This window comes from Anopheles bellator, chromosome 2 (genome assembly GCF_943735745.2).
Source record: "Anopheles bellator chromosome 2, idAnoBellAS_SP24_06.2, whole genome shotgun sequence".
NCBI lineage: Eukaryota > Metazoa > Arthropoda > Insecta > Diptera > Culicidae > Anopheles > Anopheles bellator.
The window spans coordinates 82,748,873-82,770,652 of record NC_071286.1 but is presented as its reverse complement, the minus strand read 5'-3'; the positions used below and the strand labels follow the sequence as shown (position 1 = coordinate 82,770,652).

At 52.1% G+C, this 21,780-nt stretch overlaps 1 protein-coding gene across 1 annotated transcript in view; it reads right to left on the bottom strand.

Moving 5' to 3' along the window:
• The window catches only part of LOC131210726 (protein naked cuticle homolog), a 49,872-nt gene extending 36,374 nt beyond the window's left edge, over positions 1 to 13,498 (bottom strand). Inside the window, exon 1 of the mRNA XM_058204011.1 lies at positions 13,435 to 13,498. Coding sequence (XP_058059994.1) covers positions 13,435 to 13,498 — 64 coding nt within the window. The remainder of the gene's footprint in view (positions 1 to 13,434) is intronic.
• Between the last annotated feature and the right edge of the window lie 8,282 nt (positions 13,499 to 21,780).

The window sequence follows — 21,780 nt, the reverse complement described above, 5'->3', positions numbered from 1 at the left end:
CATTGATCAAACGGGGCGCGATCGGCACGAGATCTAACGGCGCACCCCAGCAACGGTGCGACGGGCCTGACGAGGGAACGAGTTAAGAGCCCCGCGAGTGCCGCCGACTCCAGAAAATCCAGAAGAGAGGATCGAGGCAGAAGAAAACATCAGACGGAAAAGATCAACCACCGACCGACCCTGGCGGGGGCCCAGTCGGAATTCCGCACAGTCCACAGCAGTCCCGACTGTCGGATCCTTGCGCACGGGCAACTGCCTATAGTCGGCAGCGGCAGCGGGTTCGTGCGCAGTTCCTAGCCTCGGCGCGCGTGCGTGGGTAAAATTCAACGTTCCTGCTACGGCGGCGATTACGGGTTTGATCAGTCGGCGGAGGCGTCGGCGGCCTCTAGCGTAATGTCTCTCTGCGACTCTGCGTCACTAGGGCCATCAATCGGCCGGCTGCAGGTTCCCGCTTTCGACATTCATTTTAATTCCAATTTAAATTCAATCCCACAACAACAAAACAGTGCTGGAGATTGGAATGGACGCGGTTGTGGGCTTACTTGTGGTCGATTAAGAGCATCTTGAAGGCTGCCCACCGCCGACCAAAGCAGTTGCGCGTAGAGACTATAAATATTTCATAAGAACGGTCCAACACAGCGGCGCATATAGAACCGAAGCGGGCGAAGAAAAGGAAACACACGATACCTGGTGATCGCCTACATTAAAAAAGGGACTGGCATCTATTCCTACCGCCATAACCCTATAACCAGCGGGGCCACGCTCCGAGACAACGGTTCCTCTCCGAGGGATGTAGCATTTTTATCAGCCGCCCAAAAGACGGCTGGCTATAAAACCGACCCGACTCCGGTTCAAGCACCGTAGGGACCACCCTGTCAGACCCTGGTATGGTTGCATCCACATCCTCAGATGGCTCTCGAGTCACTTCGACGCGCGGCATAAAACCCTCTCTCTGTGTTGCACCGAGAAGAGAACTGCACCGGCGAGATCTTTTACGACCGACCGGACGGGCCCGGGCGGGGACCGCAGATAACGACACGCTGAGCCGGCACTGCGAAAGGTAAAGTTCTACCGCATCCAGCAGCAGCCGCCGCCGCCACGGCAGGTGGTTCGTGAGATTTTTGGTCCGAATTTTAATTAGCAGTTAAAAGCCTCTACAACGTTCGGCTCACCAAACGATAATGTGACGGCGGCCAGGGCCCGCCGATGTTAAGCACGTCCTGGTGGTGGCCACACCCAGGCCTACGGCATGCTATGGCCCGGCCGGGATCATCGGACCGGCGAAGGATTACTTTAGATGATAATAATAAAACGACCAAGATCACCAAGATTCGTCGCCGGCCAGTTCGGTCGGTATCCCCAGTCAGGCAGCATTCGAATGTGTGGTTTTCTGGTGGGTCTGCCGACAAAAAGGGCAGAGTTGCGGCCAGAGCGGGCGCGCGCCGACCGGTTGTCCATTAAACGACAATCATCGTTATTAAATTATATATCGTAATGTGTGACCACGGATGACGGGTGGACAAGCGCAAGAGAGAAAGAGAGAGAGCGAGAGAGAGAGCGAGAGAGAGCGCGAGAGTTAAGAGACGGAAAGTATGGCGGTGGCCGCGACCAAGGGCGATCCCCGCACACGCACCAGGAAACGTGTCTTTTGATATGGGTTTTTTACCCTTTTCCTTTCGCGGGGCCTCGTCACAGTTAATCGGATCATCCTGCGGGGCCACGCACCGAACCGCGTGGGGGGTGGTCCGAAAATCGGACATTGAACTGTCGCGCCCTCGTCACACGGAGAGGCCGAAAAAGCTGACTTTCGGCAGTGAGCAGACAAAACAACAAGAAGCGTCGCTCAAAAAGTTACGGCGCATGGTGTAAGTGAGGAAATTACTGAATTCATTGCCGCCGAGTGGCACCAGGGACCCCTAGAGGTGATGGCTGCTTACTGCTCCGTTTTGGTAACTCTGTTGTGCACAGCGGATGGTTCAATTACCTGAAAGTAGAAATAAAACTCGGGATTAGAAAACGGATTGATTAAAAAGGAGGATGAAAGTTAGAATCGACACTTTTGTGAAACGAACAGGAAACAAGTATCAATCAGAGCATCTTCCTCTCGGACGCGGCCAAGAGGGTTTTCGTCAGTTTCGTCAGTCGTCTTCAATTAGTACGTTAAAAGGGAGTTTCTGAATTTAGACGTGGTCGTACAACCCGAGAAGATGATGCACGCCAAGGACGTCTAAAAACAGCAACAACACTTGAAATCGTAGATAGGAAAATCGACAGATAGGAAAATCGTCGAGTAGAAATTAGTAGCCCTAGTGACTTCCATCTGTTTCACAAATTCATGCGTTGAAAGCATTATACAACAAAAGATGAGGCCATAACAGCTGTGTAAGCGTATTTTGCAGCCCTTCCAGACTCTCACTTTAGGGATGGAACTCATAAATTAAAATCTCGTTGGAACAAAATGATTGTCGTTCAGGGAGAATAAACTGTATTTCAAACCATAAACCAGACATTCGCCTATGCCCTTCACCCAGTTGGCCGCCGGGTCAAAAAACTAATCACAACCCACACACTGAGCCCCGCAACGGCAACAAAGGGATCGGAGCTGTGAAGATCAAAAACAATAAACGGACCCCGACCCGACCCGACCCGTCGGCTAAACCAATCCCGAGAGAAGTTAATCTGCCAACCTATTCAAACGCGACACACGGAATTCATTCTCTCTCACTCTCGCTCGCTCGCTCTTGACAAAGCAAAAAAAAATCGCTTCAATTAACTCCTGATCTAATGGCCCCACCGTCGCCGCGCCACCGATTGCACCGGCAAACCGCACACCATAAATTGCACACATTATCACTCGCCGATGGCGCACACCACCACCAGCGAGAAGGTAGAACGTGGCGCCATCGTCGTGGCGGGCGGCTTCGGGTCCTTTGAAGTGCGGGCCGCACGAGAGACTTCAGAGCCCAGCGCCGACCGGGCCAGGGGGGAGGAAGAGCGTTATTAATTGCTATCGCCAGGGACGGACGGCGGCGGCCGTGTGGACTCGGAAATTAATTCGTATCGATCGATGATGCGGGGCCAGGCTACTAGAAGCGTCCCACGTGCGCCACGTTGCGCCCCAAACACCTCTCTTCGAGATGGGGGTTCGTTATTCTTCGAAGACGACAAGGCTTCCCATAGAAGTCCCGGACCGCCCGGACCGCCATCTAAAACACACGGCCTCCAAAACATCGACAGCAAGCGAGACGCCCCGATCCGTGGTTTTTTGACGTTAGTTAGGCAAAATGGCGCTGGCCGCCAACCCACACAACACAGCCCATGTGGAAGAAAAAATGTAGAGTACGCGGCGAGCACAAAAAATTCCATTCGAATAAGTCATCATCTCCTTGGTCCGCTCGGCTCGTTGGAGGCGGCCGAAGACGACGACGGCGACGTTGCACAAACGCCCCCTGGTCGCTATCCCCCCCGGTGCCTGCCGGAAAGTAAACAAACCCCGCCGGACGCCCCGCGAGCCGGGCTCGACACTAGAACAAACAAGCTCTTCTTCCCGGGTTCCCACCACCACGCTCCTTATGTGCACCACCACCAATGAGGCGGACTTTCTCCCGGAGGAACGACGACGGGTGAACATTGTTTCAGGTTCGGCCCAATCATTGCCGAAAAACCCGTTCGTCCCAGAGCTCTGTTTACACACCGCGGCGATCGGGACACTTAAGTGCAGAGCCGGGACGCCAGGCGGCCATTGTTGTCATCGGCACCACATCAAACAACACGCGCCACGCCATCAACCCCCATTTGGAGTTTCCGCTGGGGCCCTCGTCTCGGTCCAGATCGGGGTCCAGGAGGTACCCTTCCAGTACTTCCCCGGTACTTGTTTGCTTTCGGAGGCAGCCGGCTCGAAGCGGAGCGAAGCCGCGCGTGCTACATTCCCAAAATGTGGCATTCCCGGGGGTCCGGGCCAGACGCTCTAAAGCGGAGCGGAGACGCTCTAAATGGGTGGAAAACAAAAGTTGGGCAAACAACATGAAAATCGGGCTCTTTTTCGGGTTCGGAAGACGGCCCGAAGTGGCCTAGCTGGGAGGCCTTCTGGAAGCCTTGAGATTACAGACTTACTGGGACACAACAGACTCTGTTCGCCAAACGACAATCTTGTCCGCAAAAGCGCTCTACACGGCGGCTCTATGGATACGACTTTCGGTGGACTCCATCGGTCTGGTCTAGCCACCAGGCACCACCTTTCGGGTTGCAGCAGCAGAATTGCAGCATTTATAATTAACACCAGGTGTCAATGTGTCAATGGACCACAAGACGGCAAACCACCCCGCCCCAGACGAGAAGGCCGGCAGGACAGGACGACACACCCCGCCGCGCCTGTTGTCGTGTCAAACGCAACCGACGACGACGACGGTGTCATGCTGCGCGAAACCAAACACAAGCCGCTACATTGGCGCGCTAGAGGGCTCTTGGCACAAAGCTTCTCGCCCGGCCAGGGCGATTGCGATCTCTGACTGACAGTTCGCCCGCGCGTCGTTTCATGCCCGGCCCCCGATGGTAAATTATTGCCCAACCACCCAGAGCCTAGACTGGAAGCCAGGGATTTTTTTGTAGAATTTGCGGCCAAACAACAATGGTCGGCGATCGAAAGGCACACCTCCGGCGGACACATTTAGATGCCTATCGGACGTGCGCCACCCCCTCCGAGCGGAGACGGATAGCTTTTAAGATTATCCGAGAGTTCCTGCAACCCGATCAAGGGGCACGCCGCTATTATGGGTCAATAAGACAGGTAACGTGCACACGGCCACGAGGCGTACGCGAATTGCGACCCAGATTACGGTTCGTAACACCGAAACTCCCCGGTAGCTCCCGCTGGCTCAAGTGGATTAAGCAACCCGGCCATGCGGAATGAAGCACTTTTACTGCTTCCCAACGACGACGACGACTACATCATTCTGGCGAGTATCTCGCGAGCAGGATAAAAGAGACCCAAGTCTTTCCTCCGTCTTCAGGACTTTTTTGATAGCACAGTTAGTCCTTAGGTCACCGGCAGCGAATCTCGGGTTCAGCCACTGCCAAGTGTTACTCACGGCATGTGTAGCCAGCTGAGCCTTTGTTAGCACCCCCCGGAAGGGAGAAGGCACGGGCCCTAGACAAGAGCACATTCTGGACGACGTCGTCGTCGTCGTCGTCGCCGTCGGGCGGAACTCGTTTATTTTATATTCATTCGCGCGTTTTATGGCGGTTTTTTATTTATTGTGCCAGGGCGCAGCGAGGCCATTCAATGCCGGGAATTTCCCCGGGGGGCGAAAGCTACCCACTACTCCAAGAGCGCGGGTGAGCACATCCTCTGGATGCACCAGCGGAGCGCCAACCTTTTTTGCTAGCCAGAGTGGTGGTGGTGGCAATTAACATTATCATCGGAGTGGGACCACACTGAGAGGGAGACGAGAAAAGCATAAAAGTACAACGTCCATCTTGAGCTGAGTGGAGGAGACCGCTCCAGGTTGAGAAGCTGGAGCTTATGAACTTCCATGACACACAGGTTGAATGGGGGCCGCTTGGGAAATGTTTTTCTTTGAACTTCCCCCAGGACCCACCAGGGCTAGCTCATACTGGTCCTCGTTTTTGCGGAGAATTAGCGGAAACCGTGGAACTCCCTTGAAGTGCTCGCTGCTCGTCTCAGTCCTTGAACAGAAAGAGAGAGGATCGCGACCACTATGGCCAATAGGAGTGAAAAAACACTCTAAAAAAATCTTCAAATCACCGCCGACATCATCGATTGACTGGTCGGGGTTGGGTCTGGCCATAAATCGTGAGTTGCCGCGCAGCAGCCCATTTGATCCAACCATTGCTTCGGTTCTTTTGATGCCGAAGACGATCACTGGCCCAACCCAGACGCGATCGCCAAAAGAGACATCCGAAGTCCCCCTCTGAACGGCCTCGAACTGTGTGTCGTCGTCTTGCTGGTGGTTTATTTATTTATACTCCTTTGCGCCGTCGGATTCCCCGAGTCCGGGCGGAGTGCTGATGAAGCCGAGCATGGAATGTGTCTCGGGGAAGACGCGAGATCACGGAATTCACCGGCGTCCCAGGGATGGGGAAGGAAAAAGGTCAAACGGTCCGGGGGGGCTTTGGTTCGGTTTGGCACACAGGCCCTCGACACGCTAAAGGTTTGGAATTTGGGTCATGCAAATTGTCGACGTCGTCCTGGGAAGGGGATCTCGGGTTTTGCGGTCTTCTCGCTTGGTTGCGTTCGAAGAATGCCGGTTTGGAAAGAGCTTTTCGGAGAGACTAATATATCGGGGCGAAGGAGCAGAGCTCTACACCGACGAGTTCTGACGGCCGGTGTGTTCTGCACTAATTATTCGATTGCACTAACGACCCCCAGAGCATACCCCAGGGGGCAACCTGTAATTTTGAAGTCCTGTAAACAAATTATCCTGACCGACCGCGGGATGCGAGCACCACCGAGAGCTGGTCCATTTTGCCTGACACCTGCCAGCTAGCTAGCCAGCCCTCTCGAGAGCACATCTTACGGACACCTTACGGGGATCGAAACCCGAGCGGTTGTCACACATCTCGTGTCACCACCACAATACCTGAACGTGTTCCCCTCTCGTCACCGCTCTCAGTCTTTCACTCGGACCCGCTTTGACACGATCGATCATCTTCGCGATTTGAAGCACGCGATTGGAAGCGGTCCTGCTGCCGGACCACCATCCTGATCGCCCCCCAACCACAGCTTTTGCACCTTCCGGACCATAATTATAACTTGGGCTCGGGAGGCTGGCCCAAAGATACGACACGGTACCGTGGCCACGGAAAAGGCCAAACGTCGAGCCGATTTAATGACGCCGGGGCCGACACAATAATGCTGCGCCCGCTGGTGCCGGAAAAATGTCTGCACGTTTTATTACCGCCCCCCGGTTACCCCACCGCCCCCCGGTTCGGTTCGCTGCCTTATCGCCGCCGCCTATCGGGACGTTCGCGAAAATTGCATCCCGTTGGCGGAGGCTGCTGGCTCCTGTGGAGGGCTCATTATTGTGTCTCCGAACATCATCACGGCGTTCATCGTTCTTCGCACCTTCGACGGCACAAATTACCGAACCGGCGACCGGCGACGACCGCGGCCCGCCGTTATTATTGCTAATTATGAATTATTTTATACTTTTCCAGCCGCGCGCGCGTTTGGCTGTTTTTGCTGTTTCTTTTCGATTTTGTTTTGTCCTATTATTTATCGGACGGAAGGCTTCGGCCAGTTTCTGGTCAGGAAGTGAAGTTCTGAGTTCGGAGCCAAACTAAATGCAACCCGCCATGAACTGCGCAAGGTTTTTAGATTCTCCAGGAACTGGAAAAGGTTACCGAAGGAGGAAACACGAACGCATCGGCCGTTGATTCCTGCGCTCGGACGATGACGACGGGCTGCTGTCAAACGGGGCGAACATTAGTCTTCGTCAGCCGCGGCTCAGGGCTCTGCACCACAACTGTCAGCCACATCCTGTCCGACGGGGAGCCCCGTAGCACATGGGTAACGCAGGTAGCAGCCCGCTCACCTACATCCGCTCCTGGCAAGCGCCGAGCCGTGCGGCAATGGTGGAAGAAATCATTATTGTTTCCGTCCGCCGCTGACGCAACAACGACATCCCCGGGGGGGGAAGGCTTGGTGGAGTCCACATTCCTCCTTGTCCAGCGGCAACCCCCATCGACCCCGCCGGGGGGTGTATGATGGCGGTCGTCGCGCAAAACGATGCCTGCGCACTTTGAGTGACAGATGGATTCAATTTCACAGAAGCCGAGCCTCGGCAGCGGCGCGCGCGCGCGCGCGTCCCGTTTCACTGATGACCTTCTCTCTGTCGCCGTTGCGCAGCCTCGAAAGGAGCAAAAAAGAAAAGACGTACGTCCCCGCGGGACGCACCGAACAGGTCTCGAGAGCACGCTGCCGCTGAAAGGCAAGAATCGCGCATGAAAGCAGGAGCCGCCAAAGACAAGGGCACACGGAAACAGAACACCGTGGCGTGGCCGCGCCACAAAGAAACCGCGCGGACCACGGCGAAAACTGCACAGTCCGGCCGCGACGAAGCAGACCACGGTGGACTGGCAAAGCTCTCTGAAGCTGAACGGGGACACAAGATAGATCTGAGAAGGAAGAACCACCCTGCGGTGGTGGATTAAGGTTTGCCGGACACTGTCGAAGAGTATTCCGGCAACTATTGAGGCGGTTACATTCCAGTTGCTACAGTTCCAGCCTCGAGTTCTACATAATCCAATTGGTTATTAATTTTTTTCCACATCAAGACCATTGGCACCGTGGCATTCGCTGTGCCGTCATTAGCCCCGGGGGGGAAAGATGGTTTTATAATTTGACAAATTGTTGCAACAATAACAGACCGCCACCATCTCCCGCTGCGGTGGACACTCCCCGACGCAGGAAAACTTGTAGCTCCGGACCCCATCGGATGCTGTGTGGGGAAGTGTTACCGCTGCTGCTGTCCGTCGGTCCGTGTTTCCTTTCATCCCGGGGCCTTTTTCGCAATTTTCTCGTCCAGCTCAACCCGTCCGATGCACTTCCTGCGCGAATTGCACGAAACGGGATAAAAAACCGAGGAAACGACGCTCCATTAACTCGGCACAGAGAGACCCAACATACACACGGGAGACACTAATTGTAGGCTTTGGTACAATTATTTCCCCTGGCTTGCTTTCATCTTTGCGAACCGTCGTCAGCACGCCGGCGCGGCCAGCCTTTTGTTCGGTTTCCCGTTCGACGTTTTCCAGGAATCGGAACCCGGAGTTGGTGTGGTAACATTGTGCCTACAATGTAGCCCACAATTGCACGTGCACGCTGCACGCTGTTGTTGCTCAATGTTCTTCTCCCGACGATCGGAAGCAAGCAAAGGATTGGACTCTTTGATCATCAACCACACCCCCGGTGGTTCGAAAAAGAAAAGAAAAACCGTTCGAAAATGAATGACACGAAAGCGAAGGCTAATGTGGTGGGGCCGCCTTTGGCAGCCCGATGCCGCTTTAAGAGACGCATAATAAGCGCAAGAAGTCCTTGGCGCATAACTAATGCATAAACAGTACACAAAACAACGGAACGTACCGCAAACCGCCCCGGATGAGAGTCGCGCATTCGAGAGTTTCCGTACAGTGGTCCCCGGAGCCCGAAGGCAAGCAAAGTAGCTAGAGTATTCAACCACTTCCGGAGCCACTTCTCCGAGCCAGAGCCCTTTTTTTAAGGAAATGGACCGGAAATTATGTGCCCTTCTGTGGTAGCCCCCATTGCCGGCGATTGGCTGCGCACACTGGGCCTCACCCGAGTGGCAAAAGGAAGTGCGCTACGTACGCGTATCCTCTCTTTTCGCTGAGACGTCACTTTAGTCACCCGAAATGAAAGGGGCGAAGAAAAAAAGGAAATCCTACGAAAGGTGAGCAAAAAACCTGCCCATCCCTTTCGTAACACGCAGGACCGGCGCGACAGAGCCTGGCGCAACGATGTGCCACGGCCTGGACGGAGCCCCGGCCTCGGTGTTGCTACCGTCATTATCATTATCTTAATTTTCCCCGCAGTTGCACTAATTTTTTTCGCTGCAGGCTGACGCGCGGTGCAGCAGCCACCGTCGCTGTTGTGTGCCATTGTGCACGGTGCAATTGCGCGAACACCTTTGTTTTTTCGTTTGCATTCCACCCGGGTGCAAGAGAGTGTGTTTAAACGGGGTCCAAGTCATACGGCGGCCCTCACCAGCAAGGCCACGTCTATGGCAACCTCCGTGCGAGCGTTGACGCAATGCAGCAGCCGACTCCTGCGGTGCGGGGGGCTTGGTTTGCAGAAAGCTGAGAGAGGAAAAGTATTGCAATATCATGTCGCAGTCTGCGTTTCACAAAAATACAACCCAAATAAGGCATGGGCTGGAAAGTCTCGGGCCAAACCTCCAACAGAAAGCTGTTAAAATTTAATCATATTCTACTCATAAGTTTGTGCTAAGAGTAATGCCACTTTTGTTATTTCGAAAACAATTGATCCGAAAACGGAATTTCAAGCAAGATCAGTCAAACGAATCAATGACTTGAAAAGTGTTATAAGGACTCCTAAGGATGAACGCCCAAATGAGGCGGTAAGTGAAGTTGCGTGAGTTAGCTGACAATGTAAAGATATCAAAAGAACGTTTTTCCTTCATTTGAATGTGAGAAAGCTCTGTTCAATGTGAGTGCAACGATTACTCACCGTTGATGATTTAAGCAGAGTTTGGCCATGTTTAAATGTAGGTGCTACCCAAGTTATCGCTGAAACTGAGGACTATTTGGAGGCTCTTTTACTTTGCTTAATAAAGCTAATTTTGAATTTAAAAAACACGCGTTCTCTTTCTCAGGCTCCGGTACTTTCAAGCCCCATGTGTTATCATCAGCATTAGATTTCGGAATTCGTCCTTCTGTGATGACACACAAAAAGGGGGATGGTCAATTTCAATAGACTCTACAGGATCCGATCTGTTGTTAGTGTTATTTGCCGGAAGTTGATCCAAGGGTTTGCCGATGGGAAAAAGCCTTACTTTGAAAACGTCGCTTTATGTTTCCTTTTTGTTGTGTGCATCCCCGTTACTAGCCGTGTCTAATTCAGGATTTTCCTGGTTCCCAAATTGGAGGGAAATTACGGCTGCGCTTCACACAAATTGACACCAACGGAGTACGGTGTCAGAGAAAAGTATTCGAAAGATTCGGGTAAAAATTGGCCTCCACGTTCCATGGGAAAGAAGATCGAACATCGGAGGAGTCTCGAGTCCGGAGGCTGCCTAGCCCTATGGGCCACGCTAATGGGCGATGTGCGTAACCGAGAAACGCACAGAGCCGGCTTGCCGTGTAAGCCATAGCTATTGTGACCCCTCTGGGCTGAGATGGCCGCGGGGCGACCACTCTTTTGTTGGACCGTGCCATCGCCTGATCGACAAACACATGCCTGTGCACGCACACAAACACGCACGGGCTACAATAACAACAGCAATGGCAACAGAAAAAGGTCCCAAAAACGAGCCGCAAACGGCAAAACCGAAAAGAAACGCCGCACAGCCAGGCGAGACAGAGAGAGAAAGAGGGCGACGGGTGTAGAAAGGAGAAGGGCAGAGACAGGAGTGGAAGAGAAGCCCAAAAGGATGGAAAGAATATGGGCGAAAAAGAAAATAAAAACCAGAGGAAAAAAAACATTCAAAGAACGCACGTATTCCATCCCCGCCAGGGCCGGGACACAACCCGCGCGACCGCCGCCAACCATATTTTCTCCGTCGGACACGGTACGGCGCAACCGTGAGCGGGAAGCGCAGGGGGGAACCGAAGGAAAATACCCAAAAGCAAAAGCAACGATCCGGGGAATGGAACAGGGGCCAAAGAGGCACCGAAAAAGAAGCTGCACGCGTAACAATAACGGCAAGAAGATTGAGAAGGACGCGCACCGCAAGGCGGCGAACGGAGAGCCTGAAAGAGGCAAAGATAAAGAGAAAAAAAAGAACCGCTCACACACAAACACACACGGACCGGCGGACGGACGCAGGAAAGCCGAAAAGAAGCCGCAAAGGCGGCAAAGGCATGAATGCGCCCGTGTGCGTCACTGGACCCCGGCTGCGGGTGTTCGAGGCGGATGCGCGGCAAGCGGCGGCGGGGTCGAGTGGAACAATTCCGAAAACGCGACCGAAATAGGAATGCCGCGGCGGCGCGCCGAAACCGCCGCTATCCGCAGCGGGCGGGCGGGCGGCTGGGTGGATCGACAACGACAAAAAAGCGAAACGAGAAACGAAAAGAAAAGGAAGAAGAAACGAAAAAACGGCCACCTCTCCACACCAGACACACACGCCCCACGGCAGGGCGGCGAAGGGGGAGAAAAAGCGAGAAGCCGCCAACACACAGAGAGATCACACGGACCGGGCGATCCCGACCGACCATCGATCGCGATCGAGACGGGCCGGAGATTCGATGCGAGCGATGATGGGAAGGATCCTCGAACGATCTTTGTAGCCAAATATTGTACTGACCATGCTTCCTTGGCCGTTGAGTAATATCCTTGCTTTTTATGATCAACAGCGGAACCGACTATTCACCCGTCCAAGCAGTATTCAATGTTGAAAGAATTTAAAGGATTTTAAAAGTATAGCCAGTTCTGCCGTTCGCGATCGTAGACTAATGCTGCAAGGTCGCACTACGGAGTCGGTTCAGGTGCGATAGGTGCGACCTCCAGTGTTACAAAACGGCGGCCAGCTGTTGTTACACAAAATGCCCATTCCTAACCATGTTCCATTAAAAGGACCTTCCCAAAAACGACGCAAAAATGAGGATTTTCCTACCTTCCCGCTTCCCGCCACGACCGAAAGATGGTAAGAAAAATCGAAAAACTAGGTCAAAACCGTCCCGAGTCCGGTGTGTGCCGGTACGAACGAGCACGTACCGCTCGCCACACATAAGCCCGGAGAGATCAAGCCAACGCACGGGGGGCGAAAAGTGTGAAAATTAGCTACGTGAGTGAGTGACGGGAAAAGTTGAAACCGCCGACACAGATGGTGTTTGGGCCATTGTTCCGACGGGTCCGAGGGGCGCCATCTTTGACGAATGGCTGCCAATAACCACTGTGCGCGGCGTGCGTGCCAATTGACACCATCGTACAAAACGGTGGCGGCCCTCGGGTTCGCGCTCCGGGCCATAATAGGTTTTCCGCAACCATAAATTGGTTTCTTGTCTTTGCGCGTGACGCAGCCGACGCATGGTGTCGTCAGGCGACGAAAAGCACACTCTTGCGAGTTTGTCTTCCCGGGGCCGAGAGAGCAGTCAATTTTCATTTCATCACCCAATCAGCCAAACTCTCCGGGAAAACTCCGCCCTCGACCGCACGCTAACCCACGTTCCGTGCCATGCGGTACGGCAGTTCGGCTCATTGGAGCCGTTTATCCTTCCCGAGCACCGAGCACGGACGGAGGGCCATTATTCCGGAAAACTTTTCCCTCCCGCCGAAGGGGCTCATTTTTGTTCGGTAGGGAACGGGCGCCGTGCACAAGTTTCTTGCTGGGGTGGCGCGACGATGCGACGAAAACCCATTTACCGGGGTTTCCACCATCACGGCGCGTTTATATTTAATCCCTAAGCCACAGCCCTAAGACTGTCACACTTTATATAGCATCTTCCTGTGCGACACAGCACAGGCAGGCCGTTTCTATTTCGTCCAGTCGTGAGTGACAAAAAGGAAGGCAACCAAGGGGTATCTCCACCGTCTTGATGCCGTAATGGATGAACGGCGAAACGTGGCAAATCTTGTTAGACATTCATGCCACGTCGTCTCCGGCGAATGTTGTAATCCGAAAATGCGCCAGAAGTGAAGTGCCTTAAAGAGTATGGTAGCGAGTGAAAAGTCTGCCAATTGGCGGATGATTTTCCTGCAACCATCGTATCGAAACCTACCTGTAAACTGCTTGTAGCCTCCGAGGATCTTATGCTTCCACCATTTGACAATGTTTCCGGCCATCGCTGATAAAACAAAGTGCGTATCAATCCGAGCGGAGGTTACGGCGTTTCCTCCCCTGTTCTCTCTTTCTCTCAATATCTTTCACTTTCTGGCTACCGGCTTCAGTCGGGGTTCACTTCCTTGCGTCTCCATACCACACACATTCGACCGAATTTCCACCCGCCTGCACTATTCGCTAGCAAGGCCGCGATTCATTTCGCCATTTTCATTCAACTCGGCCGTGTGCGCACTCGCCTCACTGGAAAAGCCTTTTCTTCCTCGCTTTCCGTTAAGTAACGCGCACTCTGTACACAAACACACGGTACACTTTTTTGGTTTGCTTTTCCTGTTAAAACTATCGCGCCCGGCGACGACTATCCTTTTGACATTTCACGCACCGCAGAACTCTGTGGGGAAAGAAAATGGAAAGAAAACTGTTACGAGAAATGCGAGGAAAATCGCGGCAGGCGGTGGATGGAGAAAGAGAGAGGAATAGAGAGAGAATGCAACGCAAAGATGTGTATACCAGGCGCATTTCGAGAGGGCGAAAGTAAAAGTGCACTGGTGCCGGAGTTTTCTAATCAATCCTGGTGCAACCTACGAACGTCAGCGACAAACACACCCGCACGCACACATCAATCGATTCAATCAACCCTACACCTCATCTATTGCTTCGTTAGCTCTCTCTCTCTCTCCCCCACCGGAAGGAACCGTAGCAACACATTTCACAATGCTTCCGATTTCGCTGCTGGTGGCTGGCCAACCAAGGAGCATCCCGCAATGGTTACTTTTACGGTTTCCTAGGCGACCGCGCTTTGCCCTTTGATTTACGAGCGATGACGTTTCATTGTTTTCCTTGGATTCCACCTTGTTTATCTCACAAACACCTTTGCAGTGCCCTCGTTGTCGGAAGGACGCCCAGCCCTTTCCATTGCCCGATTGGCGAGTCCTTTTCTGTGGTATTTGCCCGAATCCGCGGTACCTGGAACACACTGTTCAACGTGAAACATTACATCGCGAGGTGCGTGCGTTCCGGGCCAATATCGCAACGCACACACGCAAAGTGCTGTAGTTTGTTCAGTGGCCTCTCCTGTCGCTTTCGCTCCTGCGGTACCAGGGTCTCGTGCGCTCTCTCGCCCGCGCTTCGAACCGTTCCGCGCTTTCCATCGCTACACCAACACAGACGCTGCTGCCGCCCGAGCGTTTGATGCTGTTTGAAGGCGCGCGCGGCTTTCATTTGTGTCTTGTTCTTTTTCTGCTTTCTTCCCCCTTTTCGGCCGCTTCGCGGTCCGTTTTTGGGGCCGTTTGGTTTGATTGTTTGCTGGCCTCGTTTGCTGCGTACGTCGTGTCATACGCACACACGCCCGCACGCACGTACGCACATCGCCAATAATAACAACTTCACCACTACAGCCACCCGCTGCGCGGCTTGTGTTCGACGAAATATGCTCGAAACTCTTCTGGTCGAAATCCGGTGACTCGATGCTGTTTGTTGGTGCATCGGCTGCTTTGCTCCTTGTGGAGGGAAAACGCAACGTTGCACCGCCACCCAGCAGACCGTATCGGTGTGTGCGTGGGTCAAAGAGTTGGCCACCCTTTGGTTCAGGTGTGCGAACAAAAACAAACGTGCCGGAAAACGAACGGTTCTGCTGTTGTGTTTCTCTCTCTCTCTCTCTCTCTGTCTCCTTGTTTTGGGCGTTTCGACACCAATGGATTGCTTACTTTGATACTTGGTTTCTGTTCCTCTCAGTTTCACTGTGTAAAACAACACAATTCACTGTTTCAGCCGGATACGCGTGCTCTCGCGGCCAAGTTTCGACTCATCATTCAATCATACATTTGATTGCACTTAACGTAATATAACGCACGCAATTAGAGACCGAACGAAACCCAACCCAGCCACTCTAGTTTTCAGCTAGGACGTTATTATTATTATTGTGCGAAACAAACACGTTTTAACAAGATTGAAGCTACGAGTTTTAAGTCCTTCCTATCCGGATGTTTGAAACCGAATTTTTGAAGCCGAATTCTTTTACGTCAAACTGAAACTAGTCATTGATTAATTTGGATCTGCCCTGGCCTTTGCAGGACCAAAGCAACCATGTGTGCGCCGGTTGTGAAGTAAAAGCGAAACAATGAACCTCTTCGTAGTCGCAGAATCCAGTGGTTCCCGGCCTGGAAAAGATCACTTTCACAACAACAAACACGTGAATTCGACGGGAAATTACCTACACACGAACGCGCGTCCGTTCGCGGCAAACGTTGGAAATGGTAACTAAACCACTCTAATTTTCCGCTTTAACGTTATTGTTTATTTGTTTATTGTAGCGAGCGAGCTACGAGAAGTTTCAAATATTTCCTTCTTGCTCGAATTTATTTTAACGGTGTTGGCGCAGCAGAGGTTGGGTTGGAAGTTAAGAAAAAAACGTGTCTGCTGCTTCTCTGAGAATCCCAACCGTGTTGAACGTTACTTTGAACCTTCAAACCTGATGACAAACCTGAACCTGGCTGGTTTGCACCAACACCATGTTAACGACACGTCCACACACGTCGGTGCGTTCGTGTGTGTGCGTGCGATGGTGTTCAAATTGGATTGTTCAATAAGTTCTGCGGTTCGATAAAAGAAGGAACATTTTGAAAATGGCCAACATAATTCATAAATTGGAGTCTCGTTGAAACCAGTGTGTTGATGTCCAGCATACTGAATGGAAAAGTGTTTTTCAAACCATAAAATTGTGTTTCTCTTATCGAGGCGCAGAACTCATTGAACAGCCTAGTGTTGCGGTGGAGTTAGCCGGCAACTTTTGCAGGTTAGAGTTGTTGTTGTTTTGTGCGCAAAGTGGTAAAATTGAAAATTTGAAAATGGATTTCGTGTTTCTGTTTTCCGCCAGTCCATTTTAACATGGCCACGAAATGGGTTCACTGGCTAGCCACAAGGCATGTGGCTTTTCAAACTACGATGTTTAAGTAGTACAATTCTGTTACTAAGTTTGGCAACGCAAACACAAATCTTTACACCGAACGACTGTACGAATTGGTGAGGTGGTACGAGCCATTAGGATCTTACTTTGCTACATTTTGTTGGTTATTTACATGAGCCGCTTTGAACAATTGCAAAGCACCATTGTTACAACCAAGTTGTCTCGAAATTGATCTTCGCCACCTGTGGCTATCGCTGGGAACCGGGAACTCGGTTGCAAATTGTTATCGCAAAACATTATCCACATCACGCTGTCGTTGAATTTATGCATAAAGTTAGAAACCGACTTAAAATATCAAACGGTTCGTTGCAGAGTGATATTTGCTGCACAGCGCACAGCAGATTTTAGAGCTAAAAAAATTGGGGAAAAGGTGCGCGTTATACACGGTACTTCGGTACTTATACACGGTAAAATACGGTACTTTCAACCTACGAAAATCCCGAACACGAAACGAGAGAGGGAGAGAAACTTTTCTCTCTGCATTTCGCTTTTCTCTCTGATTTATCTGCGCTCTCTCTGAGTTTTTCGACACGTGCGGGAAAGGGATAGCTGATTATAGAGCGCTCTCTTTCTGACGTTGGTCAGTGGCGTGGTGATTAAGAAGGGGGAAAATGATTTATAAAATAAAATGTTACGCATTGAAAATATCTTTCGAAAATAATAAAAGAAATGATTCCCAGAAATCATTGTTCATTCCCAGAAGCCTCTGTATTCTGTCATTTCAAACGGGTAACGGTCAACGGTCGTCAAGTTCAATTTTCCCCACACGAAGCCACTATCGAATGCGTTTCAAATTGTGCATTTGTAACGGGCGAATAGCCAAGATTCCTTTGGCCCACCATTAGCGCCATTAGTTACAATTCACGCCAAAGCTGCGGGCGTAATTAGAAAGTGTTGTGTTCTCAGCCGCTGCCGCCGCCGTCAATCATGGCTTCTTCCCTTTTTTCCGATCCTCCCCCAATCGGATCCTCGACAAAACGCCGGCTTTCTTGGTCTTCCTTTTCCCCTGCCGTCGACAATTGGTTTGTTCGATGCCCAAACCGTTGTTTGGGGTCTGATCCCGGAACAAATTTCCACATTGGCCTCAGATTCTCTCTGTAGGGACACGTGTAAGAGAAAATTGTGAAGACGAAGCTCTTAATGCTGAAACCACGTCGTTTCGGCCTCTTCTCGAACGATAGCGAGCCTTCTGAAGCTTCTACTCAAAGCTACATGCCAGGAAAGGTTCGAGCACGGCCCGGTTCCGGTCTGAAATTAAATCCCAAGAAAGAGGTGGTTTCACGATCGTCTGGAGACAGTTTTCGGCTGGGCGTAGATTTCCCGGGCCCCCGCGCCGCCATTAAGGCAACCGGCCGAGAAACAATGGCCGGGAACCTATCTGCAATTCGGCACGATCCCGGCGACCCAGGCGAGGCGGCGTCATTAGGGCAGCGGCAGCGCGATCGCAAAGCTTCGAGTTACACCTTAATGTTTCCATCGATCAAAAAATTACCACGCGCCCGGCAGACCGCGCCGCCTGAAGGTGTTCCAGGACCGCATCTTTCTCGATCCGAAGAAGGTGGGACGAACTGTAATTTAGTTGGGGGAAGGAACGAAATAAAACACAGAAGAAGCAAATTACAATCTGAACCCCGGGGAGGCTGGGCCGCCACAGCCTCCGCGACCATCTCTCTTGGCTCTCGTGGAAGGAAGGAACGCCGTGGGCACATTAGGACGATGGTTGTAATTAATATCGCATCCTACGCATCCACCGACGTTCCGCCCGGGCCGAGCCGGGACCCAATGGGTTTTTATGTTTTACCCCGCCGCCGCCAACTCCAAGTCCGAGCTCAGGGTCCTAAGATCTGATCGCCGCTTGCTAATTTATTGTTTCTTGGAGCGCACCGTGCGCACGGTAGCCGGACGCCGAATGAAGCCGAATTACGGCACGCGGACGACGAACAATTAGCAAACAAAAGCTCAAAAGAAGCTCACACTAAATGCACAAGATGAATAAATAATCAAGGGGTAAATAAGAAAAAAAAATGAGGAAGACCAAAGATAGAAAGATGGCTCAGGTTCCTTTCGCTTTGATACATAATTGTTTGACAGACTTCAATTGCTAGATGTTGCCATTGCAATGTGTTGCCTATATTTATAGGTTAATATCTTCACTAAGTTCCTGATCCGTTCGGAACGATCATCGGAACTTTAGGCATTTTTTCTCTAACTAACTATTTTACTCTTGCTTTACTTTACGACAATTGCGATGTTCCGTAAGCCCTGCCTGAACGGATATACTCCCTTCGTTAGGCTGATTCGTTAGGCCCTGCGAGGTAGACAAAAACCAGAGTAGAGTATGAGCGGTAAAACAGGGGACAACTTTGGGGGGAAGCGTGTGCAAAGTTGCGTCATAGAAACGAACGCCAGTCTCCCAAGAATGCGGATGGCTAAGCGCAGGGAACGAAATTTAATCCCTCAAAAAAAATCAGCAACCACCGCCAAAGTTCAGTGAGCCAAGTGTCCACCTATCCTTCCGATACGAAGCACCAGGGCATCGCAATCAAACCGAGCGACCGGCATTGCGGACATTTTAATTAGTCCCAGGCCCTCGGCGGCCCATGCGCGGTCGCGGTCCTCGGATCGCTGTCCATCATACCGAACCCAATCTCTAGATCGCGCGCTCATCGGCTGGCACCTATCGTTGGCAGGCGATCGCAAGCTCCGTACCTGACGATCGGATCGGCAGACATCACCCGGCGAGCGGTGTACGGGGCCGATGAAGGGGCTCCGACCGCAGCGCCACCGGTCTGGCGGCAAAAGATCAAAGATGGCGTGGCCGTGGCGGCTGGAACCGGACAGGGCGGTGCAGCCCCCGTCGTAACCTAACATTTAACGTCGAGGGGCGTATATAATTTTTTAACCCGCAGCAGCCGACAACCACGACGCCGCAGACGACGACGACCACGCAAACGCAGCCCGCGCACGAAAACCAGTCGGGGTTCCGTGGTTGCAGGGGGGCGGGCCCAGGGAGGAGGCTCACCGGGCTTCGGAGCAGCCGGAGATGCTGCTTTTTTATGCTGCCCCTTGAAGTCGCGCGCTGCGTTTCAGTCGTTCCTCCGTTCGCTTATCTGCCGTTGTTTTCCGCCGCCCCCGGGGGGAACGGAACGCGACTCGCTCGATCGTAAATGGGTTCCCGATAGACGGGCGACCAGAGAAAGGATTATGCCCTCCTCCCGGGGCCGCGGTCGCGGCATCAATTAAATGGCGGCTTCATTATTGGCGGCGGCGTAAAAGAAGAAAAAGTGCGCCGCCGACGACGCCAGAGGACGGCGCGTTTGGACGCGCACGATACCCCATCTTCCGAATTCGTAGCGACTCCTGGAGCTTCTACAGGAAGTCTTCCCAAGTACGGCTCTTCTGCGGCTCGGAGCGCCTATTCCTGGAAACGGTTGCAAATGACAGCCTCGTGAAGGAGCATCGGCATCTTGGCACAGGCGCTACATCCTAACAGTGCCGGTTCCTACAGAATCAAAGGTTTCATAAGACCGGAATGCGTGCGCGATGACTTGAATGCGCACCAAGCGTCAAACTCGCACGCGAAGTAGCGAACACTAATGACAGGGTGACCAATAAAATGTCTTCAGCTCGGAAGCGGCGGTAGTATACAGTGCCGATCACCGGATTGGCGGCACACCCCAATTCAGGATTTCTAGATTCTCTAACACTAGGCATACTTTAGATGGAGTCGTAAACGGACTGTAGTGTTCAGTACCAAAAACAATGAATCTACCTGGTCTGCTGGTTCCATTGGGAAGGTTGGTTGAAGTATGACAGCTTGGCGAGTTTCCACAGGACTGCTTTCTACTCAAGGTGTGCTTCAATGAGGAACCTTTCCTTTTGTCGGTCCCATATCCTTCACGGTTCTATCATATTTTCGTTCGAAGCAGATGGTTGCTTGGATGGAGCTGAGATTCCATCCCCCCGAACGGTGTCGAATCGAAATTATGATCACGCGAAAATTAGCCGTCCCTGTACGGGTGATTCGCGCGGTGAGACCAAAGCGACCCGCATCATCCGCACGTCCCAGCTTCGTCGGGACGGCAAGGTGTGATTTCGCCCGTTGTTACGGTTTCTTGCGCGGTCGGCCGCCATTGCCCCGCGGGCTTTGGTCAAGGGGCCCCCCGACACACCGACTTCGCGCTCTGCACGCTTCCAATATTCATATTTTTGATCTGATCTTCTTCCCGGAGAGAACGCCGCACCATTAACGATCGTGACGCCGTGACGCCCTTCTGGAAGCGCGAACGGCGACGCAGGCGCTTTCGGTGGCTTTCGAAGGTGTAAAATTTAGCATTTCCGTGGCAGTTGGCTGCCTGCCCCGATCCTCGGCCACTCTCCTGCTCCGCTCTTGGAGCGGGTTTTGGGATCCGACAACAAAAAAGGCAACCCGAACGAAGGAACCGCTTGCTTCCTTTGACAGGTATGAATTATTTTAACACGTTGCTCGGCTGTTTTAACAACCGCCCCAAAATTAGGCTCTTCTCTTCCTTTGTTTTCATTTTCAAACACATGCACACACATTCCAGCACACTAAATTGGGGTCTTCTTGTTTTTTTTTTTTCGTTATGGCCGTGGGCTCGTCGGCGGGGACGGCGAAGATGATACATTAATTTATGTGTCTTCGATAGATAGCTGCCGGGCCCGGCCGATATGAGCTTTCCATATGGTTTCGTGGTTTCTCAATTTGGTCTCCCCGACGAGCGGGCCGAGGGGGGAAAAAACGGAGGACTGATCAACTCGAAATCCGACCGAAAGGCCCGCAGCATACACCTTTAATGTGTATCCTTTCCGCCTCTGTACGCTGTATTTTGGCCGGCTTTTTTTACAATCCAAGGAGACGTTCAGGTCACCCTCGGGATGCCTGGCCTTATTATCAGCCAGTCGGGCAGGTTTCGCAATTATTTAATATTGCGCCGTAGACACCGTAAGAGTTTGTCCAACTTTTGTGCGCCTTTTGCACTCACTGAACAAAACCATCCGATCACATGTGGAAACCATCTGAGAATACTTTATATAGATTACGACTACAGAATTCACTAAAATATAAAACAAATCTAAATAAAATGTCCTTTCCACACTTTTGGCGGAGCAATGCACAAACTCAGCCACTGAATTGAAAACCAACATTTAATAAACTTGAGACCCTTCTTCCAAACATCCAAATACTTGGAGGGACCATTAACAAGGATTATGAAGCCAAGTTATGAAGTTTTTGGGAAACCACTAGAAAACAAGTTCCGGACATCAGGGAGTAATCACAGAGTGATTCTGAGATGCCGT